The 23236-nt window shown below is 50.7% G+C and overlaps 6 protein-coding genes across 6 annotated transcripts; 1 reads left to right on the top strand and 5 right to left on the bottom strand.

The window, feature by feature from the left end:
• Positions 1 to 716: 716 nt before the first annotated feature.
• On the bottom strand, positions 717 to 2093 carry CkaCkLH20_08555 (uncharacterized protein; the record flags this gene model as incomplete). Its single annotated transcript, XM_038891270.1, has 1 exon — positions 717 to 2093. One exon carries the CDS (start codon positions 2091 to 2093, stop codon positions 717 to 719), a length of 1377 nt encoding a protein of 458 aa, XP_038743282.1.
• Positions 2094 to 3294: 1201 nt separating this feature from the next.
• CkaCkLH20_08554 (acyltransferase) lies at positions 3295 to 4812 on the bottom strand (the record flags this gene model as incomplete). Its single annotated transcript, XM_038891269.1, has 1 exon — positions 3295 to 4812. One exon carries the CDS (start codon positions 4810 to 4812, stop codon positions 3295 to 3297), a length of 1518 nt encoding a protein of 505 aa, XP_038743281.1.
• A 1465-nt stretch (positions 4813 to 6277) lies between these two features.
• Positions 6278 to 7579, top strand: CkaCkLH20_08553 (uncharacterized protein; the record flags this gene model as incomplete). The annotated part of the gene is made up of 1 exon (XM_038891268.1): positions 6278 to 7579. One exon carries the CDS (start codon positions 6278 to 6280, stop codon positions 7577 to 7579), a length of 1302 nt encoding a protein of 433 aa, XP_038743280.1.
• An 839-nt stretch (positions 7580 to 8418) lies between these two features.
• CkaCkLH20_08552 (pectate lyase) lies at positions 8419 to 9753 on the bottom strand (the record flags this gene model as incomplete). The annotated part of the gene is made up of 7 exons (XM_038891267.1): positions 8419 to 8686; positions 8739 to 8832; positions 8887 to 8969; positions 9021 to 9139; positions 9202 to 9308; positions 9368 to 9543; positions 9599 to 9753. 7 exons carry the CDS (start codon positions 9751 to 9753, stop codon positions 8419 to 8421), a joined length of 1002 nt encoding a protein of 333 aa, XP_038743279.1.
• A 6420-nt stretch (positions 9754 to 16173) lies between these two features.
• Positions 16174 to 18918, bottom strand: CkaCkLH20_08551 (beta-galactosidase (Eurofung); the record flags this gene model as incomplete). Its single annotated transcript, XM_038891266.1, has 1 exon — positions 16174 to 18918. One exon carries the CDS (start codon positions 18916 to 18918, stop codon positions 16174 to 16176), a length of 2745 nt encoding a protein of 914 aa, XP_038743278.1.
• A 2271-nt stretch (positions 18919 to 21189) lies between these two features.
• CkaCkLH20_08550 (Six-hairpin glycosidase-like protein) lies at positions 21190 to 21957 on the bottom strand (the record flags this gene model as incomplete). Its single annotated transcript, XM_038891265.1, has 1 exon — positions 21190 to 21957. The coding sequence occupies one exon, from the start codon at positions 21955 to 21957 to the stop codon at positions 21190 to 21192; it is 768 nt and encodes a 255-aa protein (XP_038743277.1).
• Between the last annotated feature and the right edge of the window lie 1279 nt (positions 21958 to 23236).

Raw genomic sequence — 23236 nt, 5'->3', positions numbered from 1 at the left:
CTTTGATCCAGTCCTAGACTCCCAATCTGGAGCGGGACATATGCCAATTACAATCAAACACCTCCCTGAATGGGAATTCGCAAAGCTCTTAGTTTTCAGTAGTTCAACGTCAAGTACCGGCCGTCTAGATCGCCAATGTTATCTCGGCAATTTTCATTATCCTATGGCTGAAGATGTGTCAGAAAAGCTTCGAGTTCTCGCTCAGTCGGCGAGGAATGTCAATACCGACGATAGTGATGAATTAGGCTTGCGGGGATGGGTGATCCCGCAAGTGGAAGTGTCTGAGACAACGCCACAGAAGATCGGTACTCGGCCGAAGCCTTTCAACTTGCCAGCAGAAGGAATGGTCTAGACCAAGGAAACGCAGTCCGACGTCCTTCTGCGCGGTTGGAACGCTCGGCATTTATATACTATGTTTTGATTGGTCTGGAACCAGCTTTGATGCGAGTTCTATCCGTCTTCGAAGGCCCTTCGGTCAATGATTCTAGCTCCATTAGCCAGGCGGCTGTAGTATCATAGCTTCAGGAAGACTAGCGTTATGTTCAAGCACTTAGATGTGCGAATTGCCACCTGCGAGAAAGGAGCTGCATCATTTTAATTGCAGAGTGATATGTTCCTGCACGCGTATGTTGGTTGCTTGAATCACCTGTGGTATTCCGTAACTCCAAACATCATTACCACCAGCCCATGTCTACATGTATTATCTACCACTCAGCTTAGGTCTCGAGACATGTCACGAGACCAGTCAAAAGATCTTCCGCCGTGACATCAATGGCTCCCGTCTTCTGATCCTCAATGCCAAATGAAACAAAGAGGACATCATCCATATACCCATGATATCTTTGCCCCTTCGTCTTCCAACTCATTGACGTGACGTAGAACATATCGGAGGCACCATTCTCTTTTCTTTTGCGTCCATGAATCCATATCGGCCTTTTCGAGATGGCGAATACTTCGAACGGCGCTCTCTGTCTAAATACCATGACGTATGGTTCGTACTCGCTGTGAAATCGATAAAACGTCTTGTGTTGGAATATCGTGAAGATGAATGTGTTTTCGGGACTCGGCTTGCAGTTCACATCCATTCTCTTGCAGAACGTAATGCTCAAGGAGTTGGTTGCTTGGTGGATGGACTCTAGATCCGGTGGCAGCTTCGGCAGGTACTTCGCCAAACAGGCTTCATCTCCGGCCGCCATGGGCGCCAGGTCTGGACCAACGGAACCGTCCAAGCTCGGTTTCGAGAACACACGTTTCGGCGACACGTCGTGGTGGACGTAGATCTCTCCGTCCAGGTCCCAGAACGGGAACCAATTCTTTTCCATGGTTCCCCATGGCGGCGGCCGCTGCAGCTCTGTGCCGGTGCCGAAGCCTTCGTCGAGCGACGGTTGAAAGCCCCAGTTTCCCAGCTTGCGGAAGTCTTGCATGAACTGTCCGAAGCAGGCGTACAGAGAGTTGGAGCCGTAGACGATAAATGGTGCTTTGGGGCCGTGGAAGACGCGAGCGTCGTGAGGCCCGATGTTCATAGCGATGTATGCTAGCTTCGGCGGACATTTTCCATCGCCAGTCTTGGTAGCAGGGATCGGAAGAGTCGTTGGGGTATCCAGACATGAAAGACCTTCTGACGTGAACACCGCGTTGCAAACAAGCTCAAAGTGCTCGGATGATTTGTCTTCTTCTTTTTTCCGCTTCTGTGCGATGATGATGAAGGTATTGTCGAGGGTGGGGTGTGGAATGATATTAGGGTTGATTGTATCATCGTCGCCGAAGCGGATGACGAAGAACTTCTTGTCCAAGGTGGTTTTTGAGAAGACTTCATGATGTGTTGGCTCCGTCGCGATCGGAGGGGGAACCGCGACGACAGGTAGTGTTTGAGTTGACTCGGGGACAGGTGTGGAACCTGACGGCGCCGGCCGGGAGCCGGAGTGCGGCTTCAGCTCATCGGCCTGTTTCCAGTTGGGCGCAAAAATGTGATGAAACCAGGAGTTGAGCTCTGATGCCGAGTCTTTGAATTCAAGGCGCCGTATCCCAACGTAGACGAGAAGCAGAAAGGGTCCTACGACGAGAATGACGCGCTTGAAGTCCCGGGCTAGCATTGCGAGGGCTTGTCTGCGTACGCCGACGTTGCGACACTCATTTGACTGGGACTTGGAGCCGTCCGGATGCTCGGGTTGCAGCGCGACAGGTCAGAACGTCTGAGCAGCTGCTTCTCTGATGGAGCTGTGCTCGACGAAGGGGTACGTACGGAGAAGAAAGATGCCGAAATAACCGCAGAAGCAAACTGTTTCTCTTTCCACAACGTCGTCGTTAGGGCCCAGTTTCTACCCCGCGGTTCACGATTGCATCACTGATAGGAACTCCGGGGAATGTGGGGGTGACGAGGATCAAGGCCTTTGAGTGATTGAGCTAGTGTGAAAATCACAGGCAAGTTCTCAGAGGCGAACGCATCGCGTGATGGGGATCGGCGGACAAGCAAATGAATACGACCTTGGACCTTGGAGTTTCCCCTCACTTGAGAGCTTGTGTCTCTCGCTTGAGTACCCCCAGCCACCCACTTTGCTAGCGCGGGAGGGTCAGGTAACTGGCTCACTGAGGGAAAAGAATGCTGTCTAGGCTTGTTCCTGGCCCGAATTGGAGGAACGAACTCGTTACTTGAACTTTAGAAGCATGTGAGCATGTGAGAGCCTCGGTGAGCGGCGCAGGCCCCTGTTCAAGTTGGAATGGCTTCCCCTCACAATCATCCCACACCATCACCCCAAATAGGGCATGAGTCCGTCCCTGCAGCGTCATTGGGTGTGATGGTGCTGCCATCGCTGCAGGACGAACGGAAAGCTGTGCACACGGGAAGTTTGGCGTTGCGTTGGTGGTGTTCGTTACGCTCGTGTATGGGAGCGGAATCTTCTGGTGTGAAATTCAGCACAGTTCAGTCTTCCAATGAGAAATCTGTATTCTGGGTTGAGAGGCGCACCGGGCGAGCACTTCGGCCCGCGTGGCAAGCATGTTGTGTCTGTGTATTGGACGTCCTAAAGTTCGTCTAGAAGATGGTCTCAGTTGGATGATTTTAGTCGGCCAATCCGACGATGTGGACCACTTTGGAGATCAGACGAGCTAACATCGAACTTTTTTTTGAAGCACTTCATTAAGAATTCATAGTTTATAATTGGTTATAATCCAATTGCTCATGTCGATTATTTACTACTAGCATGAGGTTCTTTGCCATAAACCCGTATGTTTCGGACCTGCCGCCACCTATTACCCAAAAATATCCGCGCCAACGCCGTAGTGTGCCTTTTCATCTCAAGCCCTCGCGGGAGGGGTTGCCGTGTTGAGGGTTTTCCTGTAAAGCCATTGCGAAAACTTCACGCTTGGCTCATCGACGAATCTCGTGACAATCTCCGCCAGCCACAAAGTGAGGGGCAAAAGAACCAGATGAGGAAGTAAGAACGCGGGTTCCAAGCCCAGTGGCCCGGCCTTTGGCAAAGGGAACTTGTCGACCAGATGCGCCAGATGCTGCTTCTCCGAGTCCTTGTACCAGCCGACTGCTGTGTAAATACGATCGCCCAGTGTTCCAAGAACAGGTCCGTGAACAAGATACAGGGCGAAGGAAATGCGTCCAAGATACTGGCAGAAACGTGTCTCGAAGAACCGCTTCAACCACCAGATCCGTGGGACACAGGCGACGAGAAAGGTAGCAGCCCAGAACAGGTAAAACCACTTGTAGTCGTAGACAGCTTGCGGTTTGAGCAACGAGAGGTAATACCACCCGCGGTTCTCTCGCATTCTGTTAACGTCGCCCGTGTACGATGGCACTCCTCCCAAGTACATCGAGATTGCGAAAAGGTGATAGTAGATGAAGAGCTTGGCCGGCTGAAGCTTCTTAAAGATGGCCGGCAAGTCGTCTTTCTTGGCCAGCATGTCGAGGTCGCAGAGCATCATGCCCATCACGAACATAGCTCCGTACCAGCCATCAGCGATGTACATGAAGTAGAAGATCAGCCCGGCTTCGCACCAGAGTCTCGCGTTTCTGGTACATCGAGAGAAGGCGAGAGCTGCCGTGTAGACGATGACGGAGCCTTTCATCTCGACTGGGATCGACCACAGATGGGGATTCCAACTGAAGAAGGGACTACCACCGGCCGTGAAAACGAAGCTGAAGTTCTTCGCTTCGCAGTACCAAAGCCACACGTCGTCTCTCCAGCTGGAGGCGCGGTCGATGTTGTCAACCCAGATGTCGAACATGTGGAGAAAGCTCATGAAAATAAAGGTCGTCGTGAGAAGCGGGAGATAAAGCCGAAGCCATCTTCTGAAGAGAGCCGAGCCGACATTCTCTGCCAACTTCGCGTGGTCCCCAGATTGAATCAGGCTTAATGGCTTAGCCGTGAGGACGTAGCCGGAGATGACGAAGAAGACGGATACCGCGAAGTGACCGCCGGTGAAAAGATGTCGGATACCAGGGAAGGCGACGAAGTGAAATTTGTTCTCATAACCAAAGGCGTTTTCGAAGATTCGATTCTGGACCTTTGGCTCGTGTGCCCATAGCTCGTTGTGATGCCAGTAAACCAGGAACGCAGCAAATCCTCTTAGACCGTCGAGGTAAGCAGTTGGCCGCAATGTCTCTGACTGTTTTGTGTCTTTGATGGGCCAAAAGAAGGTACCAAGGCTGGCGAGGTTAAGCCGTGAAGGTCGTCTGGTGCGAATCAACGTGGCGGGCTTCCAGTCTGACTCTTCTGTGAGCCATTTAGACTTCTCGTACCAAGCAGGCTTGACTTCGTCCCAGTCTTTGCTGTCAAGAAGTCCTTCGTTTCTGGGAGACATCTTCAACAACGACTGATGGGATCGTGGATGAGGAGTTGTGTTGCAAAGAGGTGCCTTCAGCCTCAACCGGTCGACGATGCGTGCTTACGGTCGTGTGCTGCTTCCCGTGTGTGCGTGAAGTTGCAGGAAGAGTCTCCAAACCCTTGTCTTGTCTGCGGAAGACTGGATTTGGGAAAAGAGGCACAGCTCTTTTGAGTGTCAGCGGCCGGCATTCGCGAGAAGGATACTAGACTACGGTGTTAGCCCGGCTTGGCGTAGATCGTTTTCGCTGATTGGCTCAGAGAAAAGACTCTTGTCAGTCGACTGTTCATCCAGTGTATCACGAGCCAGAACGAAAGTCAAATAGCCAGCTGAACCATGAAAAGACTCCGAGGTCAATGACATGAAGGATGCGGGGTGGCGGGTTGAGTGTTGGATGGTTGGTCAATCAGAGAGCTGGGGGGCCCTGGTCTAGCATGCGGGGGATAGGCCGGGGTGAAAATGCGGAGAGCCAACTTTCGGCCAACATCAGATTTGATTATTCTAGTTGGCGTGGGATGGATATCACACGATTTCATTCATTGTGACGTACATGCCATTCGCCAGTTGCTTTGGGACCAGGCGTCCCTGGCATCTCCATCGCGGGAGGCGTCGCATTACTCGGTCCAGCTGGGAAGTGTAAGCCGGACATGTGAATGACTTCGCCGCAACTCAAGCTCTCGGCCGGCTCGAATCCTTTGACAGACGAGAAATATTGCAACCTTCCCTCCTCATTGGGAAGGTTCCACCGCGCCCTGTCCCCTGACTATCACAGCCGTTGTTGCCGGTGGTCTTGATCGACCCAATCGAAGCTCGAACAAGCTCAACCTCCCGGCGCTATTATGGCGCCAAATGCGGGCGTCCACAAACGAGTGGTTCTCATTTCCTCCCCGCAATCTGGGTGGCTTCGATCCGCCGTCCCCTCTACTTTCTACGCTCAGAGATGGTGGCTTTCGGGGGTTCTTGTGGCAGAACGAATGAGAGGGAGCACCGTTGAGATCAGCTTCTAGCCTCTCTCGTATTGAAAGACACCAAAAGAACTACAGCAGAGTGAGTTACACAAATCGGAGCAACGGTGGCGTCAGTCAGCTTTGACGACTCATATCACTTGCTAGATAGTAGGGATGAACACGATGCGACTTCGGCCAAACGACCTCGGCGCTGCCTCCCACGTCTTGGCCCTTGGATCCCGGCTCGTGATAATGATGCACAACTGATAGGCGGCGAGTGGGGGACAAGTGTGCCGGGCGTGAGTAGGGCCATCCCCGCCTCGGCGACTAGTACAGCCTAAGGTCGCGTGCCTGCATGTAGAAAGTTCCTCAAATCTCTACATGCATCCCGCTTGTCTTGCTCTTATGCTCGTCGCATCTTCGCCCAAAGCTTGGTCCAAAAGCTTCTTTGCTCGAACACCTCCATCGATCTCCAACTTTGGACGACTTCAGCAGAGATGTCATCACCCATCATGAGTCCGCTGAGTCCATTGAGCCCGACGGGCTCCAAGGCCAACTTCTTCAGAAACAGAGTTCCAACACAACTGCGCAGATGCATTCCTCTCTACATCGCTTGCGTCTGTCTAGTTCTTCTTCTGCTCAACGTTGACCTGGTCGGCTCCGTTCCCAAGCCCGTTCACCTTTCAAAACGCAACGGTCGGTCGTCGACCACAACTCGAGGCTTTCCCAAGAAGATCTGGCAGAGCTGGAAGGTCGCGCCGTTCTCCTTTGAGGGCGAACAAATCCTCACTGCCAGAACATGGACGGACAAAAATCCCGGCTTCCGTTATGAAGTCCTTACCGACACTAACGACATGGAGTACGTTGAGGAGCATTACGGGCCCGACGGCTTCGACCGCCCAGATATTGTCGACGTGTATCGCCATGTGAACGCAACTATCATCAAAGCAGACTTGCTTCGGTACATGATCATGTACGCGGAGGGTGGCGTCTACGCTGACATCGACGTCGAAGATCTCCGACCCATCAGCAGGTGGATCCCTGAGAGATACAAGGAAGAAGACATCGATCTGGTCATTGGCGTCGAGATTGACCAACCTCATTTCAAAGACCATCCTATTCTTGGCAAGAAGTCCATGTCCTTCTGCCAATGGACCTTCATGTCGCGGCCCCGACACCCAGTTATGCTCAAGCTGGTCGAGAACATCATGGCATGGCTCACTGATGTCGCCAAGACGCAGGGAGTCTCAATCTCCGAAATCAAGCTTGACTTCGATGAAGTCATTAGTGGAACCGGTCCTTCGGCCTTCACCAAAGCGGTTCTAGAAGTCATGTCGTCCAGGTCCCGCTCCGGGGCAATTACATGGGACGACTTCCACGACATCGACGAGTCCAAGGTCGTCAGTGGCATTCTGGTTCGCGACGTTGAATCTTACGCTGCTGGCCAAGGCCACTCGGACTCGGGAAACCACAATTCTAGAGGAGCCCTCGTCAAGCACCACTACCACGCATCGAACTGGCCTAGCCGTCACCCGAGATTCAGGCACCCGATCTTTGGCGAAGTCGAGCGCTGCAACTGGAACATCGAGTGCGTCATGAAGTGGGACCAAGACATTGCCGCCTTCAACGCGCTATCCCCCGAGGAGCAGAAGCAGAAGATCGAGGAGCACGAGAACCTGCAGAAGTTCCAGGTCCAACAAAAGCAAGCCGAGCAGAAACCAGGCGCATTGCCGCTCCAATTCCCGCCTCAAATAGCTATCCAGCCGCCTGCACCCCAGCAGGAATTGAAGTTGAAGTGAGGCAAGCCTTGGAAACATCGACGGCCCGAAAAGTTCGATTGAAAAGTTCCACCAAAAGTTTCTGCCACACCGTATTTGCCTCGCGGAGACGCCAAAGATGTTGTGCAATTCACTTTCACCGTCACGCAACACCGCGCGGCAGATACAAGAACTATGAGTGCAAAACACATCATTGCGTATCGAATTAGTTGATGGCGATTGCCCGGAGCGAATGCCTTGAGCATACCGTCTGCATGAGTTGGTTACAGTTGCTTTGAAGTCACTTTGAAGCCCTGGAGGCTCTTCAGAATGAGCCAATGGTCTCGTTCTGTCCGGTGCAAGCCTTGATGAACATTAGCATGGACGTATAGATATACAGCTGAGGATGACATACACGGAAACCGGGGCGGGAATACCCTTCAATTACCTGTACATACATTTGGCTGCGCAGTGAATTTGGTAGACACCACGTCGTCGTGCGACGTTGCTCGAGTAATGATTAAGACCTTGACCGCTAAGACGTAGCAAACTGCTTCCTGTTTATGATTTATAATTGGTGCCACGACTTTGGCTTCGACTTAGTGAGATCCTTTTGGAATTCCGGAGTTCTGGAACGTGCAAACATCCTTTCATGGTGGCTTGGAACGATCAAAGTGAGTGATCTGCATTTGGAAGTTGGGTACATGCATACTTCGCAGACCGAAAGGCAATAACATCTGTTGAAGAATATATGTACATACATAAGATATGTGCGAAAGTAATATGGACCATCATTCCATGACCAAGTCAATATTTACAAAGGTCTCTCTCGTGTCCCTATCTTCGTAGGGTCTACGCAACATCGGTAACGCGAGATTGATTTAGAAGGTGAGCTTCTGGCCAGCCTGGCCAGGAACAGTTCCGACGACGTTGGCAGAGCCGAGGAGGCTGTAGGAGTAAGGCGGCGAGTTGGCGTTGAGGGTGCCGACCGGGGCGGTGTTGGCAGCACCTCCGAGATCGTTGTCAATAGCGTTGGCGTAGCCGACGATGTCGGAGTCCTTGGTCTCGATGGGGGCAGTAACATTCCTGAAGACGTTGCTCTGTACGAGGACCTGGGCGCCCTGGCGAGTGTTGATTGCGGAGTTGACGCTGCTTTGAGTCAGTGATTGTCACCTTGTTGGTATTTGAGAAGGGTTCATACTTCAGGTAGTAAGAGTTGTAGACGTGGCCAGTGCCAAAGCGCAGAGAAGGGCCACGGGAGCCGACGTTAGCCCAGTAGTTGTTGGCGTATGTGACTGTCGAGTAGTACTTAGTATCAATCCAACGTATCTCCAAGACGAGCAACTTACTCCTGAGGTGTCCCTTGTCTTCAGCGCCGTTGTTCTCGCTGTGCCCAATGAGAGAAGTCTTCCAGTGGTCGTGGAAGTAAGTGCTTCTTTTGTTAGCCTTACACATGCCACATAAGCGATTTGAGAGTCCTTACTAGGAGATGGTCAAGTAGTCAGCGGCGTGGGAAGCATCCACAAGACCGTCGTAGTAGTCCTTGTCGGAAACGAGAGCCGAGCTGAACTCGCAGTGGTCAACCCAGACGTTGGTGCTCTCCTATGTGTCATGTTGATTTCAGTGCTTGTTACTTTGTTTTTGAGGGCTCCGAGCACTCTCACCTCGATTTTCAGGCCATCACCAGTGCTGGCGAGGACGTTGGTAGACTTGATGTTTCGCACAATAATGTTGCTCTGACGACGAGCGTGGAGAGCAACACCATTGAATCCTATCATAGTCAGTGAATCTGGCTCGGAAACGTTGCCATCGTCATGACTCATCACTAACCAGCTCCAGCAAGACCGATGACGGACTTGTTGCTGCCAATGCGGACGTTGACGGCGCCTGAGATGACGCCCTTGACAACAACGATCTTAGCGGCGGTGTCCTTCTCGTTCACGGCAGCGGTGAACTGGGCGAGGGTGGAAACAGTGGTGACCGTGCCGCCAGCACCACCGGAAGTTCTTCAAATTTGTCAGTTGCGATCAACAAGGCTTGTGGAATTTGGCCAAGACTTACCCTCCGTTGAGGGTAGCATATCCCAGAGTTGCCTTGTCGGAGATAGAAGCTCTCTTGACGAGGTGAGGCTTGTCCGCGACGTTGTCAACGGTGGGAGTCGGGGTTGCAGCGGCGAGGCCGGCAAAGACGGTTGCCAAGGCGGTAGTGAACTTCATGTTGGAGAAGAGTCGTGATCTGCCAAGAGGATCTAGGATCGATGGGTTGAGTCTGGTGCTGCCGAGCGTTTCAAGAAACCCATGAACCACGTTGCCGGTTGTTCCTTTATATACATGATCGACATAGTACACGATCGGACGCTTTTCCGTCCATCAACCAGGGCCTCACATCTCACGAGATCACCTTGGGCCGCCATGGAATTGCGACATCGCCTCACTGACTGCACCATTATTTCCGTGCAGTGGATTCTGGCGAGGCTGGAAGAATTGAAGGGTAGCATTGATGGACGGAGCAGATAAACATCTTCATTCCGCGAATAACAGCGGGCCGTCTGCCAGGACTACGCGGCTCTTCCTCGAGTGTTTCCTCCACTTGTGTGTGAGCATCCTCCGGAAGGCCCCTGTTTCGACAAATGACGAACTAACAACCGTGGGATTGCTCACGCTAACGCCATCACATCTAGGCTCGGGAAACGGATTCTTTGAAATACCTAGAATCAAGCTTGTTGACAAGCTTTTTTGTCGTTCCCACCTTGTCTATTCAGTGGGGAAGTGTCTGTGTCATGTAGAGTCGAGATCTCGAATTAGGTCAAGGGGCGTCCGGGGTCGTGTTGGAGAAATTTCCTCAAATCAGCGTTTCGCCCTGGTTCCCCGTGCAGGTACCGGCACAATCCGGGGTGCAGAGCGCCTCTACCAAAACCAAGGCACTAATATGCCGAAAATGCCGTCTTATTGGAGAGAAATAGATGTTTGCCGCAGAGCTGATGACGCGGAGCGGTGCACGCATTGGAAATGTGGCTGTCAAGGAACGAATGTGGACATAGGGAAAAAGGCCAGTGGTCGGCTCGTTGTTCAGAAAGATAGAGCAAGTTTCCAGTCTTTTGTGTTATTGAATGGCTTACTATACTGTCTCATCCTAGTCCATCTCTATTCGGTGCGGTATTAGACGAGTTTGCATGCGTATCGGCGTGGGATTCGGCAACGCTCCAGAGGTTGCCAGCTAAGCGGATGATCTTTGGGAGGCTACACGGCGTCTTACCGATTGGTCAACACAACTGATGCTCGGTCAGTAGCTTCTGTTGACCTTCCGCATTGGATCAACTCTGGCCGGAATGATAGAGCCCGAGTCAGCAGCATCCCACCGGAACACCGGTGTACAGACCTTTTCGCTGCATGAATTGTCTGTTCAAGAATTGGTACCAACGTTACCTAAGTCCTTGGAAGGCCGGTCGTTCCCAAATTTCAATAACTGAGTGGCATCAAGTACTTATGGGAGCCTATATGTTAAAGGATACATGAGGCTTGATTTACTTTCTACCAGTCGTGACGATTTTCCAGCTAACTTATCTTCTATTTCTGAGGGGTTTGCAGACCGAAATTCGATATGATTTTTTTTTTGGAGTCTTGGCTAAGAAGCCAAGCTGCCAATTTGAGGTTTTCCTTTTGATTTCGACAAATACCTTGAGTTGGGTTGACGCCTGATACACATGAGTAACCCGTACGACTCCACGAAGTCAAACCTGTGCCAGTTTTCAGGATAAAGGTGTAATTATGGGATCAGAAATCATCTTATGAGCCGTTTTCTCGAATGCAATCTTTTTGACGAGGATATCAGTTTGTGGCTCAAATATGTCTGAGTGCATAATTGATAGTTGAGACAGATCCGAAGCTAGCTACCGAGGCTCCTCAAAGGCTTCATGTAAAATAGCAGTATTAATATCGTACCAAAGTAATAATGGATGAATAAACCAGTTTCTTAGGGTGAATATGAAATTTAGCTGAGATTTCTATACAAAAAGTACCATTTTGTCGGTCCAGCTTCCAGCTCTCAGTGAGTCGAGTGACGTAAGCGTGGGTGTGACTAAGCAACTCACTGAATTTACAGAGCTGTCAGGCCATTAGATAAACTCTGAACTCCTCTAATTCAACGCATACAAGTCACATAATCTGAGATGCCCGAACCAACTAAAAGAATATCGTGAGTTTTCTTTCATTGATTTTGATGTTGTCACTGACCGTTTCGCAGTTGCAAGCGATGCCAGTACCGAAAGGTACCCACGCACTCCTCAACTCCAGTTGCCGATATCGCTGACAATTGACTGCCCCCTCCCGAAGCTGAAATGCTCTCGCACTGAGCCGTGTCAGAATTGTGTCACTGCAAAGCAAGCCTGCGAATACCGCGAAGTTGATCGGAAACGACGACCCGCTACTCATGAATATGTCACTAGCCTGGAAAATCGGGTAGCATCGCTTGAGTCTTTCATTGGGAGTCTGCAGACGGCGTCAGCGCAAGAACGGGACGCCATGCTGAAAAACGTCTCCTTCGGCGATCATCTGCAAGCAAGCGGCTCACACGCAACCGGAGCCACCACAAAAGCCGACGGCAGACAACCAAATCATGATCAGAGCAGCACTGCCAACTTGCAGGTTGATCTTGAAGGATCGCTCATTTACCACGGCGCTACGAGCATTTATGGGGCTAAATCCAGATCCCTCTCAGGAGGCGTGTTATTTGGCAACGCCGCATTTGATTCATCACATCAATCTGGATCCGAGTCAAATTTCGAGCATGTTGCTGAGCATTTCGGTATCAGCCTCCATGATGAATTGGTGTCAGATGCTTTGCTCCAATTCTTCAAGTGGCAGTACCCTCACTTCATGTTTATTTACCGCGAGGCATTTCTGAGAGACCACTTCAGCGACAGGGCCAACTGCAAGTATTGGTCTTCGCCCTTGTTGCTCTCAATATGTGCTCTTGGAACGTTGATGTCTCCTGACAAGCGCCATCGACAAGCTAGTGAACAGTTCTTCTCGGCAGCTGAAAGTATTCTTATCGTCTCCGGCCTAACTAAGCCTTCGATTGTTGCTGTTCAAGGGTTTCTGTGCTTGGCGTTCTATGAAATAGGAAGAGGAAATTTGTCAAAAGGATGGGGCTTTTCAGGTGACTTATGAAGTCTCATGAACGATGATCACCACATTAACTGCGTACCATAGGAATTGCTTTTCGGATGGCTCAGGATCTAGGCTTCCAGAGAGACCCAAAGCATTGGATATCTCACGATGCCTCGCTAGCCACGGATGAAGATCTGGAGATTCGTAGGCGCATCTTCTGGGGATGCTACACTTCCGACAAGTTAATCAGCCTGATTCTTGGAAGACCTGTATACCTCTTCTATGATGACACCGAGGTTGAGACAACTGAACGACTTCCGTGAGATTATTTTCTCATGTTTTCCCGATCAAACATGCTAATATGAAGCAGGGACTTTCCTGAAATGACGCCATGGCTGTCTGCTGGTATTAAGGACTACGATGAACGGTTTGGAGACATCAACCCACTACCCCTAGTTCCCTGCTTCAATGAGCAGATCAAGCTTTCGAAAATCATCGAGAGAATGCTCTCAAAACTGTTCTCCACCAAGTCCAGTCTGGAAGGGATTGGGCGTCAGTCATGCCTCGACAGCCTGAACTTCGACTTGTGCCGCTGGTATGAAGCGTTGCCCGCGTGCGCGAAATGGAATAAGTGGGAACCTCCAAGCAGCCCTCTCATACCAAGTGTGGCTGCCCTTCAGTGAGTCATTGTCCGTTCGGTTGGCTGAACGGCTTTAACTTGGTTGATAACAGTCTTCTTTTTCATGGTACTCGAATTGCCCTCAACTTTGATCACGCCACCTCCGATCACGCCGGGGCGGCAACCGAGAATGCCCAGAAAGACTGCCTTTCGTCAGCACAAGATATCACACATATTTTGAGAAAGTATCGAAGCCAGTATGGTCTGAGACATAGTCCTCTGATCATGATTTACGGAGTCATGCAAGCTGCTAGAACATTGTCACATTTCGGGACGCCTGATGAGGCACAGTATCTTCTGAATTCGTTAGATGAATGCTGCGCTGCGTGGGAGTTGGCTCATCAAGCACGGGAGAGGTTAATACTAGGCTAAAGCCACCATGATATATGACTTTACCCACATCATACTGTGACGGGACGATGACTTTGGAAATCATCTATTACCCCAGGTCATTGCAAATATGAATCCAAAGATGCTCAACACTCAATTGTGAGTAATTACCGGCCGACAAATCTTGTCGCAGACACTTTTGTTACATGAGGCCCATGAAAGATCTGAAGTTGAGTAAGGGGTCCATGATTGCCTGTCAATAGTCCTGTTCACTCAGCACCTTATCTCAAACCTGAAGAGACGATTTGGTGCGTGCCCAACAAACCACCTCAGTCGTCTAGGCACATTTCATTCATCCGAACGGACTAATGAGATACGTAGGACGATTCTTGGCGTCTGACAGGTTGTACGTACTTTGTTGGTTGGGCAGGTAGATACGGCAAGGCGTAAAATCAACCAATAGGATAAGCGCGGACATTGAAAAGCTGTGATGATGTTGGTCGCCGCATACTATGATTACAAGGAAAGTAGAAGTTTGCCTGGAATCCTCCAGCCTGATGGTAATTAGGCAACAGAACATCTATTTTGTCTCCTGCATAGATCGATCCTCCCAACCAGTGCCCAACTAACATCAGGGCGATTCGCGAATATTATGAAATGGAAGATTTAACTTGACTGATGCCCCGTATAAGACCCGGAAGCTCGAATTGTCCCCATGTCTTTGGCTTCCATGTATTTGGCTTCCTCTTCCACGCACTGCCCTTCTTTTCGGCTAAATTACTCACTGCGCAACGCTGAGTATCATGACCACCACAATCAGGTCTGCCCAAGACCCCGACCGGGACGAGTACAGTCGTCTTGAGGTGGACACGAGTCTCTTACATACAACAAAGTACTCGATGCCGAATCGCAATGATTTTCCCGAAGTCTACAATGACGCCCTACCCGAGGCTCACCAACACCCTGGCAAAAGCGAGCCCGAGATGCGTTCAGCAACAGCCAAGCCTCTGACCAGATCCACCGTCGTAATTTGTGGTATCCCGAAGCGGCTGTTCCGGATCATAGTCGCAGTCATTCTCGTGATTATTGTTGGCGCTGGTGTCGGTGGAGGAGTCGCTGCAAGTAAACGACAAAATAGTTCATCCGAATCATCACCGTCCTCCCCACCGCCGCAGCTCAATTCCATGGATATCCTCTCAAATACTCAACTCGCGGCGACAAGCTTTACCGACGGATACGGCCACAACAACTACTTTGTTTACTATCAGAGAAACTCTAAGCAGTTGTATCAATCTGCGTACAACTCGTCTGGGAAGAAGTGGACTGTGTCTCAAGTAAACAACATCACATTGCGGGAGGGAACACCTCTCGCTTCCAACATCTACTGGTTCAATGAAACGGTAATCATCTTAACAAGCTTTAAAAACTCCATTCAAAGTAGTTTTGCTAATATGGACTGTCCTCTGCAGAAACGAAATATGCACGTGTACGCAATAGATGATGGCGGAAGCATAGTCGGCCAAACGCGTAACATAGATGACCAACTACAGAAAGTTGGCGACTGGGGCAAAATGAATCGTTTCGGCGTTTTCACCCCGTCTAATGTTTCAAGAATTGTGTCTTACGGGAGAGAAAATGGAAATTTCTCACTTCAAAATATCATCATATACCAAGATGCTGGCGGAAAGGTTCATGTGTTAGATTCAGCACTCGGAAACTCAGAACCTGCGAATATCAATCAGCCCATTCTTGGTTCTGGCCTCGCACTGGCGCCGATACTTGGCGATCAGAAAGCGAACAAATCTCTGGCGGTTTTCGACATTGTTTCCGGGGCCGGGTCCCCAAGATACGCAAGCCTCGATCAACAGAATAAGTGGAAAGACACGGGAGTTTCTGGCAAAACCGAACTTGGCTCCTCGACAACAATTGCTGCGTTCTCGTACAGACTTAGTAATAATGGGGATGCGGGGTCTGGATCTGGAGATGATATGGGCGTACAGGTTTTGATACTGGAGCCTGGAAAGTCTGTGAAGACCCTGACATTTACGGAAGGGACTGCAACAGAATTGGTCGAAGCGAAAGGAATTGAGGATGAAGAGCTTCTGGCCATAGACGCATGTCAGTCGGGCAGAGTGTACGGAACTACGGCAAACAAGGACGGCACGGTCAAGATCGTGGAATGGGAATGGATCAGAGGCAGTGAGTATAGGAAGATTGGCGATGTAGATGTCGAAGCAAAGTAGCAAAGTTAGACTAGATCTTGCGGTAACTGGTTTCTAATTCTGTGTAGTTCAGTGTGTTCATACAGCTTTGTAATATTTTGGGAGGCTGATTTTGTATTTAGACGTGCAGAAGCGCGATCTAAAGTGGCAGGTTACGAGTGGTTCGCCTGTCTGGCCAAGTCAATTCGACACAGCACTTGCTCTTCCACGCCTCGACCTCTGACACCCAGAAAACTGTCCAAGGAAGAGTTCTCGGGCAAGATATTACCGTCCTTTCTCAGTTGACACGCACCATAGCTAGGGCCTTACTACCTCAAGGCTAATCTCCGCGCTCTTGAGTGCATCACTAACAGCTCTCAAAACGGTCCTCCCACTCTTTCCATCCCCGGCACGAACGATGCACAAAGCTAGACCACTGCTAACATTCCGTTGCGTAGACGGAAAAGCTGTGAAGTCGGTAGGTAGACCGTTGTCGGTAGCGACGATTTCCCCGGGACCAGACACGATCGAGAATTTCACGAGGTTGTCTGCCGTGGGGACCGTATTGCCTTCCTTGTCGACAACCATGACTGTGACGAATATGAGATCCTCACCATCTGCCTTCAGGGACATCCGGTCCGCTTTCAGATTCAGGGCTTCGGGATCTCCCACCGTCTGGACAGTATCGGTGGCCCAGCTCTTGCCGTCCTTGTACGTCTCCACGCGCAGGACGCCTGGTGTGTAGGTTACGTTATCCCATCGGAAGCGATGGGCCATGGGCTCCTTGACCAGTCGACCCAGGCTTGTATCGTTGAGGAACAGCTCTGCTTCATCCGCGGACGAGAAGACGTGGACGGGAGTGACCTTGCCGACACGATCCTCTGGCCACGTCCAGTGCGGCACAATATGCGCCATCTGCACGCCGGGTCGCCAGTATGCTTGATACTGGTAGAAACGTTCTTTTCTGAAACCTGCCATGTCGAAGATGCCAGAGTACGCGCTACGCGCAGCGTCACTATAAGGGTACGACTCCCCGAGATAGTCCCAGCCTGCCCATACGAACCCGCCTGCGACGAAGGGGTACGTTTCGTGCGTTCTGAAGACTCTGTCCGGGGAGGACCCGGCTTCGGCCGAGTAAAGCTCGTAAGCACTGATTTCGCGGGTCTTGGAGTTCCCACCCGAACTGGAGTTGACGGGGCAGCTGTCATACGGACACACAGGAAACATGAACTTGCCCCGACTACTCAGCGACCAGGCCACCTCGCTCCCAAATATCATTTTCTCGGGGTAGGTGTCGTGAAATGCTTGGTATTGGGGTGGTCTGATGTCTCCTTTTGTGATGTGCTCATAGGCAGGACCGTATCGTTTACCCTCACCTTGGTAGTTGAGGGATATGACATCGGTGACACCGGGAAGTTCTTGTCCAGCCCAGGCCGTATGAAGAGACGTCGTTGATGGGCGAGAACTGTCTTCCTCTTGCACAATCTGCCTGAGATACCGTGCCATCTCGGCTGCGACCTCGTCGTTTCCGTTCTGTTCCGGAACCTCGTTTCCGTAACTCCACATAATAACGGAAGGATAATTGCGATCTCGTCGGATGAGGGCTCGTAGATCCTGCTCCCTCCAATCTTCGAAAATCAGATGAAAATCACAATCCCTCTTGCTCTTCATCCAACTATCAAAGATCTCATTCACGACGATAAAACCCATCTCATCTGTAAGCTGGAGAAGCTCTGGGGCTGGTGGGTTATGAGCTGATCTGATGGCATTGACGCCAACTTCGCGTAGGGCATCAAGCTGTCGTCTAGCCGCGCGAACGTTGAATGCAGCACCCAAAGCTCCCAGATCATGATGCATGTTGGCTCCCTGAATTCGCACATGCTCGCCATTCACCACAAGTCCGTTGTCGGCGTCGAAGACTAGACTTCTGATCCCAAACCGCGTGTCGTATTTGTCGAGGATATCGCCGGTATCTTTATCGATGATCTGTGTGACAGCCACATAAAGGTTCGGGGACTGCGAGGGAGGCGGCCCCCAAAGTCGCGGGTTCTCCAACTCCGTGGTGGTAGCAATCGACTCGTTGTGTTGACTCCGCAACTCGAATGTTCTTGAAGGAAACTTGGCAACAGGCTTGACGTTCGAGGCGCCAGTATCTGAGTTGTATTCGAAAACTTCAGTCTCCAATGTGATGTTGCGATCTGAATCTCCCAAGTTCTCGACGCTCACCTTGAGGTCGAGATTCGCGGTCGTCTGGGACACGTTGGTCGCAATAACTGTCCCCCAATGAGCGACGTGAATGGCATTGGTGACCGTGACCCATACGTTTCGATAGATACCAGCTCCGGGATACCATCGAGAGAAGTCCTCTGTGGGATTCTCCACACGGATGGCAAGCAGGTTGTCGTCAGTATCGTTGCGAAGGTAGGGTGTCAGGTCCAGTTGAAAGGAGTTGTATCCGTACGGCCAACCACCAACAAGATGATTGTTGAGCCAGACCATCGGGTACGACATGGCACCGTCGATATCCAAGAACACACGCTTATTGTCGAGATCCTTCCTATCAATAAGCAGGTTGCGGCGGTACCACCCGACTCCGCCAACAGGGAGACTGCCCATGTCAGTTGAGCCGGCACTATCGTTAGGCTCGTAGAATGGTCCATTGATGGCCCAGTCGTGGGGGACGTTCACAGCCGCCCAGTCGCTGTCATTGAAGTCGTCTTTTGTATATGGAACATCCAGATCTGGGACTTCAGATGGGACTGGGAAGCGACTCCCGATATCCTTGATGAATTTGTTGCCAGAGGGTAGGATCCAAGGCTTCAGAACTTGGAGTCCGTCGCTGCCCGTGTCTGGCCGGATGTCATACACAACCCCGTCTTGGATGGTGTCCCAGTGCTTGAAACGCCACTGGTCGCGAAGTCGAGTTCGTGTTCTGCCACGAGGATCTTGCTGCAGAGGACCCTCAGTGGTGTTCACAGCTTCCACATGGAATGACCGACCAGGTGTTAGGGAAGTAAGCAAGAGGGCTCCAAGAACAAAAACGTTTAAAGTAAGGCGGGGCATCGTGACAAGCGGGATTGCGGTGCGAGCTTGATAACACTCCTAGTCGGAGATGGTGGGAAATCCGTTCAATAAATATTTCGAAGTTCACTACTACTCCTCGTGACACTTTATAGCGTAAATAGATTTCATGTCGGAACACATTATGAGTTTCTGCAACTAGATATCCATGTGAAGTATCTCAGACTTCTAGTCTGATGTAACAAGCGGTCCTATCGGATAATTCCCATCGATTCCCAGATGAATCGACAAGCTGTTCGACTTCGTGTCAATGCTTCGCGTCAAGAGAGGACGAACTAGGCATGACACGGAAGCCCCATGTTCACGTCACTTTTCAGTAGAGAAGAGCCGGCTAGGTACTAGCTCAACTGGTAGTATATAACGTGTTGCTTTACATATGGCACCATACAGTTTGTAGAGGCCCATTGGCGGAGGAATCAGTAGAGTCTGACTGCCAACATCTTGTAGCGAATGACCTAGCTTCCGGGCTATGTGGACTATGCTCCTGCACCGCAACCCTCGACATAACCTTTTTTTGCCTGCGTATATGCTCCGCCATCAAGTCGAGATACACGAGCCGGCTCGTGTGCGTAGGATGGTCCTGATGTAATACCACCCATCTCGTTTCTATTTCAACCGAGGGACACACATTCGATCCGCCAACCCCCAGAGTTAGTGCAACTTGGCTTCCATAATAGGTTAAAGAGAGATGCGGGGAAGGACAGGCTAGAGTTGGAAACATCCAGGTGACAGCTATGTTCTGTGAATTGAACTAGCCTAGGGCTCTTCTCATCCCGCTTCGATTTCCATTGCATAGTATGCAGAAGCAACTGTAAATAACGACATAACCGCTCACATCCACGGAGACTGTCATCAGTTCACCCAGCATCAAAAGGACGATCATTACATTAGACGTGAGACCGCTTTTAGAAGCATGCTCAGAAAATTGACTATTGAGAATCATGTTGTAGACCAATAAGTAGATCGCAGTAGTACTTCGTTGCAAAACAACTCATCTACATGTGGCCAATTTGAATGTATAGTTTCCTGTCCCACCTGGGACGTCTATTGCATTCTTTGCGGGTAGAATGACCGAGCCATGTGTACCTTCAGGAGTGTTCCATTCAATCGCGGACATGCAGTCGCTAACTTCGAACTTGGCCGAGAACTTCCCTAAAGCGGTTGTGAAACCAGCTTGCGCCGAGCTGAGTTCGTCAAACGTGGCTGGTTGAAGAGTCCAGGTCTTTCCAGCAGGCTCCGTTACGCGTAGTCCGACCAGGTGTTCGGTGAGCGTTGAGGTCGGACCGCTGCTCCAGCAGTGGGCATGAGACATGTACGCTGGGCCGTTGGAATACCCATTGTTGTACCTGTATCCCCATGTGCCGTCGATGAGAAAGCCTTCCGGAGTCGTCGACTGCGTGCCGTTTTCATGGTTGAGATACCAGCCCCAAAGAGCTCTCGTGAGCTCCAACGCACGGTCTGGCCGCCCTGCGCGATAATGCGCTTGGAGCTCTATGCTTGAGATGAACGGCGACACGTTGTTTGGAAGTTCCGGGCATGATGGACCAATTGACGTCCATCTCGATGAAAGATAATTAGAGATGCTCTCCGCCTCTTGAGAACTCGTATTCACGAATTCATAAGCAAGAGCTATGCTGTTGGCGTCTTGCGGGTGAAGACTTCTGTCTTTGGGAGCCTCGGTGAATGCTCCCAATTCCTCGTTCCAGAACTGTTTGAGGATTGCCTCCCGTAAGTTTGCAGCTTGATTGAGGTAGTCTTCAGTCAGATTTGAGTCTGAGGTCGAAGAGCTCGGCAACCAGGACGCCATCTTAGCGCCAGTTGTAAGGGCATACCACAGCCTAAGTTGAAGTTCACCAACACATCAGAATCATAATTCCTGAGTATGTTGCATGAAAGGAGGGGATTGACACACAAAAAGCTGGCAGAGCAACGTTCTGTAGTAGATTCAATGCGTCCCCAGTCGCGCGTGCCACGAACACTGACTATGCCCGCAGACGTGATAGTAGCCAGACTGTAGTTCATAGCCGTCTGGTACTTCGGCCAGAGCTCTTCAGCCAGCTCAGTGTCACCCGAGTACAGGTAGTAATTGTAGGCGCCGATGAGAGCCCACAAATGGTAGGCTAAATTCCATGTACTCAGCACCACTGCATGAAGTTCGGAGAGGCCATCTTGACGTACTATCACTGTCATAGACAACATAAGGTGGGCCTGCCTTCGGAAACATGCCATCAGACCTCTAAAGTATGAAAATACTTAGCCCCATGTGCCGCGGATATGACGAGTAAAAATGATTGCGGGAAAACTTGCCTGGTTATCAAAGATCGCTAGAAGAGCATGCTTGGTGCTTTCGAGCTCGCCAGTTCCGACGAAGGCCGAAGGAACGGCTGTGCCCATATCACCAATCCACACGAATCGGTCTCGTTTAGCTCCGTCTAGCAGCACGGTGTCTGCCGTGGTAATCACAGCATTGTTTCTCCAACCTCGAACACTATTGCCCAGGGCGTTCTGGCCGGTGTTGCCTGGTACAGAGTTCGTTTGCACCGTATACGCACCGCTATACCAGATCTTGTTCAGCAACTCGTCTTCTGAGTGGAAATAACCTTTATAAGCTCGCAGGTTCGACCATGTCGGTTGGAAGCTGATATCGAGGGTAACGTTGGTGATGCCGAGAGAAACAACGGTTCCTGGAGTTTCGAGAAATATTGTCAAATACCGGAAGCCACCACGAATCCTCTCATCGGGCATGACATAGTAACCATTCGTGGACGCAGACATGTTTGCAAGCCATGGTCCGTCACCGGGTCTGCCACCGCTACCACCTCTCGAGCTATCTGAATTACGGCCAATGAAGTCTTTGGCTTCTGTGAAAGCCAGGCCAACAGACGCATTCTCGACTCCTTGGAGATCATAGGAAAAGCTGATTATGCCTCCGACTTCGATACCGAAGTCTAGAACAAAAGCCGGGGGTTCGTCTGTCGTGCGGTTAAGCTTGAGATAGGCATCGTTATCGTAGTCGGACATGAACTTTCCATCCGTGTAGGAGAGTACAGATACGGGATGCACTTGTCGCGAAGAAGGAGAGTATATGTTGCTCTCCCAGGGTCCAGGAAATGAAGGCTCGGATGGTCCTAAACAGGTGGTGTCCCTCCAGCAAGATGCTGCAAGAACACTTGAGACAAAGCTTCCCAACGAGAATAATATCAGCATCATAGCTACCAAGCGAGGTATGGACTTCTAGCAAACAAGCTTGAAGATAGATAGTTGGGTGAACGAAGCCGTAGCCCGCAAACTTATGTTGAACGTTCTACAGATTAACACTATAAACGGCCATCATATGATATCATCCAAGAATCAGTTTCTTTCTGCCCTTTGCCATTTAGTAATTGACACGAACCTTCTTCGCTTGAAATTGCCGCGAAGACCGAGACAGTGCGCTGATGCCAAGAACAGGAGAAGTCCGACGACAGGGTATCAGACACGGGCTTAGCCCAGTGTGGAAAATGGAGCTATCCAGCCGTCATAATAGCCTAAGGATTTCCGTACCCAATTACCGCCTTTGTCTACGGGAAGCAATACGGCAATAACAAAGCTATGATGAGTATGTTTATTGCCGTACCGTGAAGCTGATGGTAAGTTTACTCTCGATTATGCCACTCAGATTTCTTTCAGATTTCTTGAGACTTAGGACATTGAGTCATCGGATTTATTCTCTAGACTCGCTAGCTTCTCTCCTCAGTCGGCATCTGATATCTGACAACCGGCTGGGCGTACATTATCTCCAGTCAAGTAAAGGACCGGATCGCGTCGAAACAATGACATAGTCTCGCAAAGCAACGTGTAAGAACTCGCAGTCTTCGGACTTGCTATCTCAAAGCCATATTATTTCGCCTGTTTCTATGCTGTCTCGAGAGGTGGCTGTACAGCTGCCGGTGTCGGCATGTAGGCGTTAGAACGGCTTGCGGCCCCATATCCCCCGGCCTTCCGGTTCGGTCCGCGAGCCGTTGCATGCTCGGAACGAACGCCCTCCGAGCTGTATTCCGATACAACATCGCTCGTGGTTCGGTCCTGTCGATTACACCAACGCAGAGGTACAGGTGTGGAACTCGGGATGTTGGTGCATGCCCTCGGTCAAAATGCTTTGCTTATAAGTAAGGCCGCCCCTCCATGACGCGCAAAACTCATAAGGGCCCAAAATAATGGAACAGCCACGCGAGGAGAATTCTTAACGTTTGAAGTATTGGTAGCGGTAAATAATACATATCATCATTTAAATGTTATCTCCTGGGGGTCCTTCCCCAAA

The sequence above is a fragment of the Colletotrichum karsti genome (genome assembly GCF_011947395.1).
Source record: "Colletotrichum karsti strain CkLH20 chromosome Unknown Scaffold29, whole genome shotgun sequence".
NCBI classification, from domain to species: domain Eukaryota; kingdom Fungi; phylum Ascomycota; class Sordariomycetes; order Glomerellales; family Glomerellaceae; genus Colletotrichum; species Colletotrichum karsti.
This window is presented reverse-complemented; position numbering and strand designations above follow the sequence as displayed.